The following is a 16,858-nucleotide window of genomic DNA, read 5'->3' on the forward strand; positions in this document are numbered from 1 at the left end:
GTTTATACTTCTTAAAAGCTTGTTTTTGTCGTCTGCTTTGCCTCTAAGGAAGCTAAAAAAAAAAAAAAAACATTCTTCTGACTTGAATGACTCACCTTCGTGTTTGGTCATTCGATTTATTTTCAGCCATCTGTATGTAGGGTTTGAAAATGTCCCATTGACATCCCTTAGTGGTAATTTCAGAAATTACAACAGCACACAAACTATCTACAAACTCTACAAACTAAGTATCTAGGATTTTAACCAGCATGATATTTGCCTTATTAAGTCTCATTAAGAGTTTAGTGGAAATAAAATAACAAATTAAAATAAAAAGTCCATAAATGTCCGCTTTACAGAGTTCATCAGACAATGTGTAATAGATAATTATACGGTCATAAATTATTAAGTGCTGACTGAGATTCCGGAACCAGTGACCTCATAATTCGAGGTTTCCGGACATCTTTGAATGCGACACCGGCATTCACTTCCGTAAACACAGGGTTTTCTTCCGCTTACGAAACACATGCGCTCGGCTGTTGACAGGGAAGTTTATTCTCCAGCATGTGCAATAAATGAGTGTCACTCTTTAAATGTTATGCCGTGAGCGAATATTTTAGTCGACCCTAATAATGAAAGTAGCTCCAACTTTCCTGCTCGGCTCGACGTTTATTAGCTCGAAGCTAAGTTAGCCGAGTAAAAGCAGTTGTTAGCTAGGAGTTTCTGTTATTTTCAGGAGTGAATATGGAGGTAGACGGTCGGGAGTTTTTGAACACTCCACCGGCGAAGATTGTCAGGTTTGGGGGCAGCGTTGAGGAGACGCTGGAGAAATATAAGCGGGTGAGTGCTGTCGTTGAGTTAACTGTGCTAAATGGTAAAAAGCGTTGCTATTGACAACGCTCCAGTCCGTGCTTGTACACGTTAAAGGACATCACAGAATACACTGGTTGTTTGACCAAGAGAAATTATAACATGTTAATAATGCCACAATCCATTTATTATATTATAATTAAATGTGTTTTAACATTAAACAGCCATTTATTACACTTTGTTTTAAAGTCACTCTTACTTAGAGGAGCTTTAATTGCAATAAACCAACATACTGAACTGATTCCTCTCCCTGGTTTAATTGTATACAGATTTTACACACCTTCTTAAACTTTACAGCAAATACACTCACTGGCCAGTTCATTAGGTACGCTTTAGGAGATAGTTCTTTGTGGCACAGACTCAGTAAGGTGCTGGAAGCAGGCTGCTCGTATATAGTGTGAATCATCCGGTTCCACCACATCAGAAGGTGCATGGACATGTTCAGCAGCAGTGTTCAATGCTGAACCATTGATACAAACCAGGACGGAGCCATGCTTTCATAATGTTTGTGTCACATTTTGACCCTACAATCCGAACGTTGCAGCATCGGGAAGACTCATTAGATGAGACATTCATTCATTCATTCATTGTTGTCGTTTGGTCTGCTGGAGCCTATCCCAGCTGTCATGGGGCGAGAGGCGGGGTACACCCTGGACAGGTCGCCAGTCTATCGCAGGGCTAACACAGAGAGACAGACAGCCATTCACACTCACACTCACACCTACGGCCAATTTAGAATCACCAGTTAACTTAATGAGCATGTCTTTGGACGGCGGGAGGAAGCCGGAGTACCGGGAACACAGTCGGCCCATGGATTCGAACCCGGGACCTTCTCGCTATGAGGCATCAGTGCTAACCACCTCTCCACTGTGCCGCCCCTGTTTTCTGAGTCATCTGTTGTCTAAATTCATCTGCTGCCGTCGCTCATCTTCTTCAAGGTTTGACGTGTTGTGCGTCCAGAGATGCCCTTCTGCCTGCATCCACGTCCAAAGTCACTTAAACCACCTTTTTTCCTCATTCTGATGCTCGGTTCGAACTTCAGCAGATCATCTTGACCGTGTCTAAATGTACCGATTTGCTGCCACGCGATTGGCTGATTAGATATTGGCGTTAACCAGCTGTTGAACAGATGCTGTAATTCATATAATTTAGCTAATCAGCTGCATTTGTTGTTCTTTGAAGGGAGACTCCAGTGGTTACGAACTGCTGAAACATCAGCTGGCTGATCCTGATATAAAGGTACGGTAAAGCATCAGCTTGGGATCTGGGGCAAAACAGTAAGCCTTTGTCATGCAGCTTTGATTTTGAGTGAGCTTTCTCCCCTCTAACAGGATGCTCAGATCATCAACTGGCTGCAAGAGTTTCGGGGCTGTGTGAGCCAGCTAAACAAGGACCATGAACAACTTATTTATACTGTCTTGGTGAGTATGGGGGCGACCATGGGGGCGACCATGGGGGCGACCATGGTGAGATTGTGCCTCCATGCTGAATCTGTGTGTGTGTGAATTTTTGTTTCTAGAGGCTTCCGTGGGTGGGTCGGAGCCAGGCCGTGGTGGAGGAGTACATGGCCTTCCTCGGTAACCTGGTGTCAGCACAGACGGTCTACCTGTGCGCCTGCCTCAAGATGGTGGTCTCCCACTTTACTCCCAGTACGTTCCCTCTGACTGATGTCCAAATGATCAGAAATGAAATCCCGAACTGAGAGTCGTTAAATGTCTGACTGTGTATTGTTTTTCAGAGAGGGTGACCATCTGTGAAGGAGGGGTGGATATCTCTGATTCCGATGATGAACATGAGAGTGAGTAACTTTTTACTTCTGTGTTTTAGAGGGACGTTTGAGAGGGAAGTAGTGTGGATGGCTTTCAATCATCACACTTCATTCTGTCATTAAATATATATTAATTGACACCATACTGTACTTTTGATTATTATTATTATTTATTTTTTTAAGATCTTCCCAGAAACTTCCATCAGTGTCACCAGGCGCTACAGCTCATCACCAGATATGTTCCATCGTAAGTCACCTGTTGTGTCATTCTACCAAGCTTTTGATTATATGTTTTACTCTGAAAGTCTCTGACACTGAATTCTCAATCAGAGGCGTCTTCTTCTGCCAGAATTTGACTTAGTGTGTCGTCATTGGCCTTAGTTCAAGGTGTCAGGGTGGATCATTTGAGGGGAAAGAGTTTATTTTAATAATCACTTGCGCTGAGAACCTGGTTCATTGCCTTTCGTTGCCTCCTCTCAGGAAGGAAATCTACGTTGTTAATGAGTGACGTGGCTCTGGACAAAGAAAGTGTTCCTTTCTCCTCTCTTTAACTATTGGCCATATCTGCAAAGTGTCCCTAATCCATCCATTTATGCCAAAACATGTCATAGAGCGACACATATGCATTAATATATAATCAGTTAGTCAATAAAATGACTAAAATAACCTAATATTGTAGTTTACATGTTACTATAAATTATTGGTGCTCTTGTTTTAGCACGAGTCGCTTCCTGATGCCCATTCTACAGGACAACTTCCCCTTCATACAGAAATCCTCCAGGACACTGGTAAGAGAAAACTGAGGCTGGAACAACACCTAGCACGAACTCCATATATATACATTTTAGTATCATGTGTGTACTGTGATTGTTGTGCCTCATCACATATAAAGGAGACCTTGTTTAGTCATTTCAAACATCATCAAATTGTGAATACATAATATTAAATTCACTGTAGTCAGGAAATAGATTTTCAGCTCTGCCATTATTAGACATTGACAGAAGTTTTATTTAGTAGATTTTTGCAATAATTATGCAACAGTTTTATCGTAACATCTTACGTGTCATGAATATTGTTGTGTATTCGTAGTATTAACCACAGTTATGTCAATACTTGGTCGTTCTTTACAGGAGTGTTACGTCCACAACCTCCTGAGGGTGACGGTATACATACCATCAATTAGACGGGACGTGCTTGAGGTGATCATCGGGAAGCTGCTCAAACTGGACGTGAGTGCTACGACTCTGCATCGCAAGTTTAAATGGCCAATAAAGTGTAGGTTGTATGTTTAACCTTAGCCGCATTTCCTCCCGAAGTTCCAGGAACTTTTAAAGTTTTTTTAGACATTACATCATGAATAAGCGGTGTTAAAAAGTCTTTCAGCATTTAACAGTTAAACGCTAAAAGACTTTTAATCTCTGCCGCAGCATGTCTATCTCTCTCATCCAAGTGAGGGAGCTGACATTAGCTAACATTGATGTAGACAACATACATACACGAGGTCTTTGACAAGCATCGAGGTCTTTTTACATCCAGCAAAAGATAAAAATGTATTGGTTCATTGATTATCGATTGGTTGGTTGATTGATTGGTTGATTGATTGAGATCAACTCTCACGTGTCCACACTGAGCTGATGGAATGTTGGCTTCCATGTGTAAGAGGAACTGTCAGCTTCTCTGATGACATCACGTGATGTCATCAGAGTCAGATCCTATGATCATCAAAGACCAATGGTCTGCCTTTGATCTTTAGAATGTTGCCGAGAGTATAAATAGGACTCAACTCCCGACAGCCACAGCTTAGTTTTTGATCGGTACCTACCACAAAATACACAGCGAGCGAACGAGAATATTACTTCATATTCCCAGAGCGACAGTCAGAGATTCGAACAGTAAACACTGCTCGATTTCAAATGGAGACTACAATGAACCCAAACCGCAACAAGGTTCATAGAGGTAAATTTAAAGTCGTATTGCGTGACTTTAAACACCGAGTCTTCATTCCACCGAAGACTGCCGTGACGTCTGCCGTGACGTCTGCCGCGACGTCTGCCGTGACGTCTGCCTCGACGCCTGCCGCGACGTCCGCCACCAAGTCTGCCACGATGTCTGCAGAGGAAAACCAGGAGATGTCTCAGCCAACGGACTCCGGGATAACTTCCAACTTCCAGGAGGAGGTTGAGCAAAACGTCAGCATGCAGCTCAACGATGAAGACTTTCCAGCCCTCCAGACAGAGCAGACTCAACCCCCCGCACAGGAGGCGCACAAGAACACCGCTGACCTGAAAAGGGGAATCAGAAAACAGGACAAGATGGCAACTGTGAAAATCAACTTTGGTTTGATTGCGACAAGCACACAGGCAACCAAACCTGCATTGCTTGCCACATTGCCTAATCTGTCCCACACACCTGTCGAGATACCAGCCACAGCCCTCACAGTACCTGATGCAGCTCCAGGGATTCCTGTCGTAGCTCCCACAGTACGTGAGTCAGACACTGAAGTGCCTGCCACAGCTCTCACAGTACCTGATGCAGCTCCAGGGATTCCTGTCGTAGCTCCCACAGTACGTGAGTCAGCTACTGAAGTGCCTGCCGTATCTCCAGGTATTCCTGTCACATCTCCAGAAGTGACTGCCGTGTCTCCAGATAGGCCGTCCCTATCTCTAGATATGCCTGCCGCATCTCTAGATGTGACTGCCATGTCTCCAGATATGCCGTCCCTATCTCTAGATGTGCCTGCCACATCTCCAGAAGTGACTGCCATGTCTCCAGATATGCCGTCCCTATCTCTAGATGTGCCTGCCGCATCTCCAGACATGCCTGCCGGCTCTCCAGAGGTGGCTGCCGTATCTCCAGATATGGCTGCCGTATCTCCAGAAGTGCCTGCCACATCTCCAGACATGCTTGCAGACTCTCCAGAGGTGGCTGCCGTATCTCCAGATATGGCTGCCACATCTCCAGAAGTGCCTGCCGCATCTTCAGAAGTACCTGCCACATCTTCAGAAGTGCCAGACGTATCTCTAGATATGCCTGCTGCATCTCCAGAAGTGTGTGCCACATCTCCAGAAATGCCTGCTGCAGCTACTGCTGTACGTAGTGCATCTCCAGAGACAGCAACTTCTGAAGAGCATGCTGAAGATACCCCTGCATGGGCTGCCATGATGCCTTCGATAGGGCCATATATAGACACGATGGAATGGACACCTACAATACAACAATCCACACCAAGAAAATGGATTGAGACCACACTTAAAGTGGAGCCTACGTCCATGCTCCAATGTGCAGCTCCAAAAGTGCCTGCCACAGCTGCACCAAACTCTGCACAGACGATCATAAGGATCAAAGTGCAACCTTCAGCACTCCCAAAACTGACGGAGTTGACTAGAGTGCTGTTGTCCAGCAGGCCTCGAACTGCAGCTCTAGTAATACCTGCCAATCCCAAATTGCCTCCCACGGATTATACCCTGCAAAAACTGCAGGCTATTACAGAGCCCATACAGCAGCCTGAAGCAGCTAAAGTACATCCTATTCTCCAAATGCTGCTTGGAAACCCAGCTGAGAAACTGCAGCCTGCAGCCCAGCCTGAACCCACCAGTGCTAGGATCGAGAACGACACTCTACTTCAGATCTCGGAGCTGGAGTTTCACAGAGTTCTGGGTGAAGGGACAGACAAGATCTCTTCACTGGAGCAAGAAAATGCTGCTCTAAGAAAAGAGTTAGAGCAATTGAGAGAACAGCTCACAACCCAAGGAAAAGAGGCGAAAGAAGAGATGGCTGTTCTTCATCAGGAGCTCAGCGAGAAGGAGAAGATGCATGAAAATGTTTCCCTGCACAGTAAACAGCTAGAAGAAGCTCTTCAAGCAGAGGAAAACAAAAGGAAGGAAGCAGAGGCCTGTCTTCAGCAACAAGCAGAGGAGACCGCTAAAGCTAAAGCTGCGCTGACTGTCATGCAGACTCAGATGGACGAGCAGCGACGTCAATGGGAAGAGGAAAAGCTCCGCTACGTTTCTGAGAACATAGTGACCAGATCAATCATGACAGCTGCAGCCATCAAGATGCAGGAGGACCTGGAAAACGAAAGAAAACAGTGGGACCAGGAAAAGGCCGACCTCCAGCACCACCAACAATCCATGACCGAGGCCATCAAGAAGGCCGTGGAGGAGAGTGAGAACTCCAGAAAAGAGCTGATGGAAGCAGAGGCCTGTCTTCAGCAACAAGCAGAGGACACCGCTAAAGCAAAAGCTGCACTGACTGTCATGCAGACTCAGATGGATGAGCAGCAACGTCAGTGGGAAGAGGAAAAGCTCCGCTACGTTTCTGAGAACTTGGTGACGAGATCAACCATGACAGCTGCAGCCATCCAGATGCAGGAGGACCTGGAAAACGAAAGAAAACAATGGGACCAGGAAAAGGCCGACCTCCAGCACCGCCTACAATCCATGACCGAGGTCATCAAGAAGACCGTGGAGGAGGGTGAGAACTCCAGAAAAGAGCTGATGGAAGCAGAGGCCTGTCTTCAGCAACAAGCAGAGGAGACCACTAAAGCTCAAGCTGCACTGACTGTCATGCAGACTCAGATGGACGAGCAGCAACGTCAGTGGGAAGAGGAAAAGCTCCGCTACGTTTCTGAGAACATAGTGACCAGATCAACTATGACAGCTGCAGCCATCAAGATGCAGGAGGACCTGGAAAACGAAAGAAAACAGTGGGACCAGGAAAAGGCCGACCTCCAGCACCGCCTACAGTCCATCACTGAGGCCACGAAGAAGACGGTGGAGGAGGGTGAGAACTCCAAAGAAGAGCTGATGGACAGACTGCAACACCCAGAAGAGCAGATTGAGGAGGCGCCGGAAAAAGTGAAGAAGAAATCTTTGAAGAAGAGATTCCTCAAAGTTTTCAAAAGAACTTGAAAGACCCAGCCTCAGCCTGACTTCTGCCATAACCACCAGCCTATAACCCCCTCCTCCTCCAACCCCCTCCCCTCCCCCATCCCTTACCCCTTTCCCCTTTCCCCTAACCCAAACCCCCATTTGTGTTTGTGTGAGTGTGAATGTGAGTGTGAATGATTGTTTGTCCTGTGATGGCGAGGAGCCCTGTCCAGAGTCGTAGACATATATACATAGACGCCTCATTGAACGCTGGACCGTACGTCAACGTCGCCGCCATATTGGAGGAGGCAGCTCTGTCCCGCGAACCCGTACGAGTCAATGGAGTGAACTTTATTAAACGTCTACAAAGTATTATAAGTTAATGCCTCTCATTTACACATTTACACACGAACGTATATAGTCAGGAAACAGATCGGAACCAAAAAGAACGGACATTGTTTTTGGTTCCCTGGTTTTCCCTGGAATTTATACGTTCGTGTGTGAATGTGTAAATGAGAGGCGTTAACTTACAGCACTTTGAAGAAGACGCTTAAAGTTCACGCATTGACTCGTATTGGTTCGCTGGACACAGCTGCCTCCTCCAATGTGGCGGCGACGTTGACGCACGGTCCAGCGTTCAATGAGGCTTCTGTGTATATACGTCTATGTCCAGAGTGGCCTTGTGTGTCTCTCTGTCTTAATCCTGTGATGTACTGGCAGCATGTCCTTACGGTATTGGGCAAAACATCTTTTGTCCATTTCCTTCTGGAAGAAGCTACAGACATCAACAGGAATCTGCCCTAGCCATCTACGGACAATGAATGAATGAGTGAGTGAATGGTTTCATTAACAGCACAAAAAACACAAATAAAAAAAAAAAAAATAACAACATACACTAATGTTTACACATCTCTTCTATAACTAAGTTCTAAGTTGTAAAGTATTGAGTATTCTGAATATTTAAAGTAGCAGGTGATTATACCGTGCTATAGATTCATGAAGAGTACTACGGAAGTGCAGTACCTTCCTCACAGTGATACTGCTGAGTCTTATTTGTCTATTTTAATTATGTATCTCTTTACTTTCTTATTAATGTGTTTGGACATAATGAGACCCCAATGTCTGAATTCAAACCACTGTTTTCTTATAGATAACACTAAACCTGTTTGACCTCAACAACACATTGAAATTTATTACACAGTCACAAATACTGATGGTGACTAAACTGTCTGTAGGTGTAAAATGTCAAAATAATACTATGAAAACATTTATTTGTCTCTGAGAACACAAAACTGTCTAAAATAATTTATATATTAATTACAAAGTGTTTCAAATTAGGTTTAAAATAAGTAAATAGGATTGTCTGTGAAGGTTCTCAGTCATACAGGTCATGGTATATCCACAAAAAGGCAACTGGACTTAAAGGCTTTTTGGATAAATAGGGAATTAATGTTAAAATATGCACAAACTTGTATGAATTTGAAATAACAGTAATAGAAACACTCAGGTTTTTATATTTATTTCTGGTCTAAAAATAAAAAATAGCCTGCATAATTAAAACTAACTTAACATAGTTAACAATGTTCCTGTGGTTTGCATGAATCTATGGGTATGATCTTTTTTCTCCATCAATTATGGTTTTAAATATATTAATATTTCCTCAGTTTTCTTCTCATCAGAACCTTATTTACATGGCCTAACATTTAATCAGGTGGTTGAGCAGTAGCGGCGGTTTTATCAACTGTTAAGAAAGAGTAGTGGCCAGGACCACAGATGAGAAACATGCAGCGCTGCAGGATAAGAGAAATAAACCTTAACCCTATAACTTCAGTATATTTTGGTAAACAGCTAAAATAAAAAGTGTCCAAACATTTATAGACCTATCTAGAACATGCAGTAGTTAGTATTTTCCACCTCCAGTTAAATTAACAAATGCGTAGATTAATAAGAGTCAACATAAAGAATAAGAAGTGTTTGCATATAATGAATTGTAACATTAAAGTGAGATGAGGATAAGAACAGAAAAATAAATTTATTCCCAGTTACTTAAAGCTTTACGAACCATAGCTCATACGTTACATTTAGACCATTGGTTTGTTTCTACTGAAAGAAATTAGTTTGCTGGAGTGCCCCTTCACTCCAGTCCAGTAGGTGGCAGTAATGTACAAGACTACAGGCATCACTGTGCTTCGCTAGCGTAGTTATTGAGTCAATGCTGGAAAAGAAATAAAAGCAGTTTTAAAGCATCCAAATGGCTAAACTTAAACAAAGCAGGGAGACTGATTGTGAGAAGAACTGCAGTAAGTTTTCCACCAATCCGAAATATTCAACACTGCAAGCCCCACCCTCAAAGTTCCTTCACTTTTTAAATGTGCCACCCAAGGTAATACAGTTTCCCGAAGCTTATTATAGTTCCCTGCTGGGGAAACACATTGATGTACCTTTAAAGGTTCCTAGTTCTTAAAAGAAAGAAAGTTCTTGCAGTGGAAATGTGGCTTTTGAAAGTAACAGGGACTCTGAAGGTGGATACAGTCTCTTGGAAGCTTGTTATAGTTAAAATGTCTCCAGAGGATGTCAAGTTATTTGTTGTGGACAGACATACAGATCTGTACTCTCAGTTTCCATGTGTCTTTTGTCCACATATGACACACGCTGCTTTACACCGGAAGTAAACAGGTGTCTAACAGTGTGTGTGGTGTATTCTAGGTGAGTGCATCCCGGGCTGACATTGAGGAGGCAGAAGAAAATGCAGTCCAGAACCAGAGGACAGAGGATCAGACTGAAGAGGGACTCTTTGACATGGTAACTGCTGATTGCTCTGTGAGATTGTCAGCCTTAAAAATCAGCAGCTGAAACGTTCAAAGCATTGACTCTCCTCTCGTCTCCCGTCAGGACGAGGACATGTCGGCGGATCAGCCCGCCAGGAAGACCTCCATGGCTCACCCGGTGGCTGAGAGGCTGGACAGCCTCATGGCTGTGCTGCTGGCGTACATCAAGGACGTCTGTCATGTCGACGGTACACGGACAGCTCAGCTTTTCACTAAAGGAATCCACAGCTTTAAACATGATACTGACCAATAAAGGCTTTGAGTAGAACAAGATCTAAAAGACTCATTTAGTGGTTTTCAGTTCCTCTCTGTTTTCTCTCTCAGGCTCTCTTGACGTTGAAAGGACTAAGGAGCTGTACAAAGATTTGCTGAGTGTGTTTGACAAGCTCATTCTGCCCACTCATGCTTCCTGTCACGTCCAGTACACAGTCTTTTACCTCTGCAGCTTCAGACTGGTCAGTACTACCTACACCGTGTGGTAGATTACACTTTTCATGTAATCTGTCACTGTTTCATTTATCTTTTTCTTCCTCATTCATGTGCTGTAGATACTCCCTGTGCTTTACGTTCTGTGTTTTCTTTATTCTCCATCACAGGCCCTAGCGGAGGCGTTCCTGGATCACCTGTGGAAGATCCTGCAGAACCCCTCTCAGCCTGCCGTCATCCGCCAGGCCGCCGCTGTGTACCTGGGCAGCTTTCTGGCCCGGGCCAAGTTCATCCCTGTGGTGTGAGTTGAAAACAGCCCAAAGCCAACGGTGCCATATGTTTTTTTCTTTAGCTTTTGTTCTGATCCGTCTGTCCGCCTCTTCTCTGCGCCGTCCTACAGTACCGTGCGGGCCTGCCTGGACCTGCTGATCAGCTGGATCCACGGCTACATCGACAGCCAGGACAGCAGCGGCAAGCAGGTGTGTTGCGACACCAGCCTGCACGGGGCCTTCTACACGGCCTGCCAGTCCGTCTTCTACACGCTCATCTTCAGACACAGAGCCATGCTGGAGGCCAACATGAAGAAAGGTAGGAAACGCGCACCTGAACTGTGGCAAACACGGCAGCGCGTCAGATAATAACCAAATAATAACGTCAGCGTGTTTGTCTGTGGGTCAGGTCTGGAGTACCTGCAGAGTCTGAACCTGGAGCGGGTGGTGATGTGTCAGCTGAACCCTCTCAAAGTCTGCATGCCCTCTGTCACCAGCATGTTTGCTGCCATCACCAGGTACACAGCTTTCATTTCAAATAGTTTGTACATATACAATTAGGGCTGCAGCTATCGATTCTTTTTGTAATCGATTAATCTAGCACTTTATCGATCGATTAATCGATTAATCGGATATTTTTTTTTTACGTTTTTACGTTTTTTCAGCGACGCTTGGTGAAACAGCATGTGGATGTTTTCTGTTTAGATGTTGGATCATTGAGCTTGTACTGCTGTGGTACGCCAGGTCTACTTTGCAGTATACACAATGTATCACGCGCTAGTGGTGTGCTTCGCATAGGTGCTTCCAAAACAACGGTCCGTGTGGAACAATCAGATCCCTGCGCGTATAGTGCGCGTCATAGGAATTTAACGAGGCTTCGAGGCAGAGTTTTTGCCTCGAGCAATTTTTGTAATCGAGTTAATCGAGTAACTCGACGAATCGTTTCAGCCCTATATACAATTGTTCCTACTTCCAAAGGCAAGGGTAGTTTTGACAGTGACAGGAACTATGAAGAAGTTCCTACAGTATGAAAACACTTAATCATCAACAAAAATGCACTCCATACACATTCTTGTGCATGTACCCCTACTATAAGCAACGACAATGAATAAAGGTGTTTACGTGTCCTCCTGGTCGTCTACAGCTGTATTTGTCCCGTCCGTTGCAGGAAGTACCAAGTGGTGTTCTGCTACACCATCATAGAGAAGAACAACCGCCACGCGCTGCCGGTGGTCCGCAGCTCTGGAGGAGGAGACTGCGTCAGCACCAACACCAACCCCCTGGACAGCTTCTTCCCCTTCGACCCCTACGTCCTCAAGAGGTACGGGTAATCAAAGAAAATGCGACCAGACTGAAGCGGCCTTCCTCACAGTTAAACACGATGTTTACTTCACAAGAAACTCAAGGGCCGAGCTCCCAGGTAGAGGTGGGTGGATCAATCCAAATATCGATAATATCGATACCAACGTTGGTATCGAGATTGATCGATACCAATGTAATGAGATCGATACTTAAGTTTCAGTTTCTCTCGTTTAATTAAAGAAGCGACCTGACTCTTGATGCCGCTGCTGTCACAGATCAGGCTCATTTTGCTCCTCCTCCCCCTAGCGTGTGTTTGTTGTACCGTCACGTGACTCTCGGCACCAGGTGACCGAACACCGCCCACCGCTACCAGCCAGGCCTGACCAACTGCAACGCATTACACACAACGAGAGAAAGAGTAGGGCTGTTTGGTTATATTTTCGGGCCGAAAATGAAACGATAGCAAGTTGTGCTATTTGTAAAAAGGTGGTAAGATACAGTGGTGACACAACAAACTTGTAAAAGCATATGGAAATTTTTAAAATCCCCGCCCACTTGGCCCCTACAGATCGCTGATAAGAAGAAAAAAGGTACACTAAAGGGGAGAAATGTTGTCTTATTTTTGTATCGTATTGTACTTCCTAAACACGTCCTTACATTATTTAAAATATTTGTTGTGGAGTGATAATTTTCTACACTTTGGTTATTTAAGAAAAAAAATCCAGAAAGAAGATCAATGAAGGGAGAGATTTAGTTTTTATTTATATATATATATTTATATATATATTTTTCTTTATATACACTCTGCCTGAAAAATAATTTGTTTGTAGGCCTATTTGTCCTCAAGTGATCATTTTGGGTTGTTTCTGAACAAAAACTTTTATTGTGATAATAAAGTATTTTCTATTTACTTATAAACCAAATTCTGTACTGGACTTTAACTGATTAATAATCCAAAAGGCAAATCACAAAAACACTTAAAATGTCACGAGAATTCATTCAGATTTAGATTGATTCAGATTGATGGTGCATCCACCTTAATTATTAAAAAGTATCGGTATCGGTATCGGCGATACTGGCCCAGTATTTACTTGGTATCGGATCGATACCAAATCTAGCGGTATCGCACACCTCTACTCCCAGGAAGTCCTCATAGGCCCCTCCCACCGCAGCATCCGTCACACGTGCTGGACATTGTTTGAGATGTGGACGGAGACGGACGACGAGAGGCGGTTTTCATATTATTTTCAGATGTCTTATCACGCCGTTCATTCAGCACGCACTACCCAGGAGAGATTAGCGGTCACGCTGCGAATATTAGCATCTGGGAGAACAAGCTTTTCGCTTCTCGCGCAGCCTTCAGGTTAAACTCAGCAAGGACAAGGAAACTTAAACTACAAAATAAAAATCCCACCAAACAGGATCTTACATTGTCTACATGTGTGTGTTTTCAGGTCTGGTCAGCTGATTGAGCCTCTGTACCAGGTCTGGGAAGAACTTGCAGACACTGAGCTGCTTCCCACAAAAACAGCCCAACAGGTGAGTTGATGGTGAATCAGTGGAGGACTCCTTGAAAACTTTAGTCTGATTTTACAAAGAACGTCTACAACAAATCATTGCAGTGACTTGAGATTAAACAGTTTGTCCAGTAAATGACAGAAATATCATTAGAGGTTTTTCGTAGCCAGTCACACCTTGTTGTCCAGTTTTTGGACACTAACCCCACGTCGTTACGATTTATGCTGAGTGCTGTTTTTCAAAAATAAAAAGTCCACTTGCTGGACCTGGAGCCACTATTCTATTTGATCACCTGTCCGTGGGCGTTTGTCTCCGTCCGTCAGGCCTCGAGGGAGGACGAGGACGACTTCCTGAGCGGGGAGACGCCGCAGAACGACGGCATCGTGGGAATGACGCCCAGCTCGTACGAATCGAACCTCCGCAGCCCGAGCAGCGTGGGTTCACCCCCCTGCGTCCTCCACAGGCCGTTCTAGTCCCCCGCACAGACTGTCGCGTTCTCGCCGACGAGGACCTCCTTCCTCCGGGAACCCTCGTAGTTAGGGTCGGACATTTTTTCTTTACTCTAGGATGGAGCAATAAGCTGAACCGATGGATCTGCACGGTTCGTTTATAAGGATTTTTATTAGCGTTCAACACACAGATTATAAATCAGCCTCCAACACCTTAGAGATCACTGGTCAATAAGACTTTTTTTTTATATATAAGACAATGGAATGTGCAAAAACAATGAAAGCAGCCGTATCATTAAGACCTCCTGATGATCAGTGACTGCTCTTAAGAGGTCTGTCCAGTTTAACGGTTAAACTGCTATAGACAGGTGTTTGCCTCTTTCTTTCTTTTTCTGTATAAAAGAAAGTTTAATTAAACTAAAGCTTTAGACGTTATATTTGTTGAAAAAGAAAAAAATTGTTTCGACGTTTTTTTGGCCACGACAAAGATCGAAAACTAAACTCTGAATAGGATCCATGCTCAGCTTAGAGTCACACTCACATATACCCACATCAGGCATAACATTATGACCACCTTCCTAATATATTGTAGGCCTTCTGAGGGTGTCCTGTGGTTTCTAGCAGCACAATGTTGTTAGTGGGGGTCTTTGGGTCCTATGGGTTGAGGGGAGGGGCCTCTGTGGATCATCCCACAGATACTTTATCAGTTTGGGATCTAGTGAATTTAGAGGCCAGGTCAACACCTTGTGCTGTTCTTCATGTTCCTAAAATGTCTTTGTGTGTGTGTCTGTGTCAGGCTGCATCCTGCTGGGGATGGTCTGGTCTAGGTGGGTGCTACATGTCTGAGTAACATCCACGCGAATGAATGTCAGGTCCAAAAGTTTCCCAGCAGAACATTGAAGATGGTTTACTTCTCCCGTCAGTGGTTATAATGTTGTGGCTGATCGGTGTACACACACATAAAAGATACACGACACGGGCTCCAGTTATCAGTTATTCCTTTAATATAAAACAGTAACAGAAAGAATTTGAGGCCACACCAAAGATGCAATCTGGCTGAATTACAGGACACGTTTTGAATTATTACGTTTTTTTTTTTTTTAAACTCGCTTGCTGCCGCCTGTACAAATAAAACCGCCGCTGCTCCGACGTGCAGCCTACGGCCGACGTCTGCCGACGCTCTGCGACTACCAAAAAAAAAATACCACGAGTTTACCTAGCCGGAGCTACACGGCGACGGTAAAGCCGCCCCTGGACGCAGGAGGCACAAACCATGCATTGATGGGAAGCTGCAGATGAAGCGTGCTGCTCGTGTCCCGCATCTTTAAAACCTTTCATGCCTTTTATTAATGAGTAAAGACACAGGGAGAGTTAGCGTGATGGAAGAGGGGACACTGCTGTTGATTTCAGAGCAAACAGTGTGTGTGACGGAGGCAGGTGGCTTTGAGTGACACAGAGGAAGACTCTAGAAACAGCTCAGGATTGTCCTTTCCAAGCGAACGCGTCCTCCTTTTACATGCAGTCCATGGAGTGACTCTGAGAGTGGGTTACAAAAGAGGTCAGGGAGGAGTATTAACAAGGTTTACAGCGTGTGTGTGTTGTGGACTCAGTCATGCAGCTCCCCCAACACCACCGCCTGCTGTAAGAGTTAACACACACACAAAAAAAACAAAGAGGAGCAGACTTTTATTTATTTGGCAGAGCATTTCTCATAGAGACTTCTGTGATTCATCATCGAAAGAGTCCTCGGGTCGCGGCCGAGTCGACGCCCTCCCGCCGCTGAACCCTGCAAGAGAAGAAAGAGGCGGCCGGGGACGGTGTTTTTTTTTTTTTTTCTTGATGCGCCTCCGACCGAGCTTTGGCATTAAAACGTGATCGATCCGCCGCCGTCCGGGTTGCTGAGGATCTGGATTTGTTGAAGCCGCGTTGTTTTAGATTCTGAAGTCGTACTGGAGGTGGCGCTGCCGGAGTGTCGTTGCCGTCGGGTGTGTCGTCCCGTCGTGGGGTTCAGCCGCTCGTTCATTTATTTTTTTTTTTAATTCGGCCTCTTCGGCCCGGCCCCGGGGGTCCTCCCTCTGTCTTCTCCGGCTCTTCGTCGCTCACACGTGGTGAGGACTCGGAGCTGGGACTGACGCCGCCTCTGATGTACTCGCAGATGCTGAAACAGATCATTAATATGTTATGGGCTGCTTCCTAGAAACCTGATAATCTTCAGCAAAACAAAGATATTAAGAACGTAAGATTTATTGAGACAAAAGTTGGTCAGGACACTGGGTCACTTTACTGATCTGGTCCTTCATGGACCTTTGACTAATGATGTATGGAAGCCACCTAGACTTTTCATTTTCTGGTCAAGGTGCGGGACTAGTCACAGACTAGCTCCCTCCGTACCTTTGTCATCAGCAGTGATGGTGCACACGCCCTCCACCAGCTCTTTGGCCTCCACAGCCAGCTGGAAGGCAGGATCAGGAAGTGGCGACGGGGTGTCGGGGCTGTCTGTGATCGGAGGCGACATGTTGCTCCTGACCAACAGAAAAAACACACGGGAACGGTGGATTACAGAAGGATCCTCAATGCGACT

At 44.9% G+C, this 16,858-nt stretch overlaps 2 protein-coding genes across 3 annotated transcripts in view; one reads left to right on the forward strand and one right to left on the reverse strand.

Moving 5' to 3' along the window:
- The first annotated feature begins 397 nt into the window (after positions 1-397).
- Positions 398-15,173, forward strand: rrn3 (RRN3 homolog, RNA polymerase I transcription factor). The gene is made up of 17 exons (XM_084570649.1): positions 398-819; positions 2,032-2,088; positions 2,181-2,270; positions 2,369-2,498; positions 2,588-2,647; positions 2,801-2,864; positions 3,336-3,405; positions 3,748-3,846; positions 10,192-10,287; positions 10,378-10,501; positions 10,638-10,768; positions 10,910-11,040; positions 11,140-11,327; positions 11,418-11,526; positions 12,177-12,329; positions 13,765-13,849; positions 14,152-15,173. Exons 1-17 carry the CDS (start codon positions 724-726, stop codon positions 14,299-14,301), a joined length of 1,833 nt encoding a protein of 610 aa, XP_084426775.1. The 5' UTR covers positions 398-723; the 3' UTR covers positions 14,302-15,173.
- Positions 15,174-15,354: 181 nt separating this feature from the next.
- LOC311506712 (syntaxin-binding protein 4) overlaps positions 15,355-16,858 on the reverse strand; it is a 32,542-nt gene continuing 31,038 nt past the window's right edge. For both annotated transcript variants that reach the window (XM_084570782.1, XM_084570781.1), the window contains 2 exons: positions 16,669-16,799; positions 15,355-16,435 (listed from right to left, as the gene is read on the reverse strand). In XM_084570782.1, coding sequence (XP_084426908.1) covers positions 16,377-16,435; positions 16,669-16,799 — 190 coding nt within the window. In that variant the 3' untranslated portion in view covers positions 15,355-16,376. The remainder of the gene's footprint in view (positions 16,436-16,668; positions 16,800-16,858) is intronic.

The sequence above is a fragment of the Chelon labrosus genome, assembly GCF_963514085.1.
Source record: "Chelon labrosus genome assembly, chromosome: 21".
NCBI classification, from domain to species: domain Eukaryota; kingdom Metazoa; phylum Chordata; class Actinopteri; order Mugiliformes; family Mugilidae; genus Chelon; species Chelon labrosus.

Bases quoted from the DNA above. Each gene is read 5' to 3' on its own strand.
- rrn3 (XM_084570649.1), top strand. From the start codon at position 724: ATGGAGGTAGACGGTCGGGAGTTTTTGAACACTCCACCGGCGAAGATT. The intron at 820-2,031 runs GTGAGTGCTGTC...TGTTCTTTGAAG, and splicing joins CGCTGGAGAAATATAAGCGG to GGAGACTCCAGTGGTTACGA. The intron at 11,328-11,417 runs GTAGGAAACGCG...TCTGTGGGTCAG, and splicing joins GGAGGCCAACATGAAGAAAG to GTCTGGAGTACCTGCAGAGT.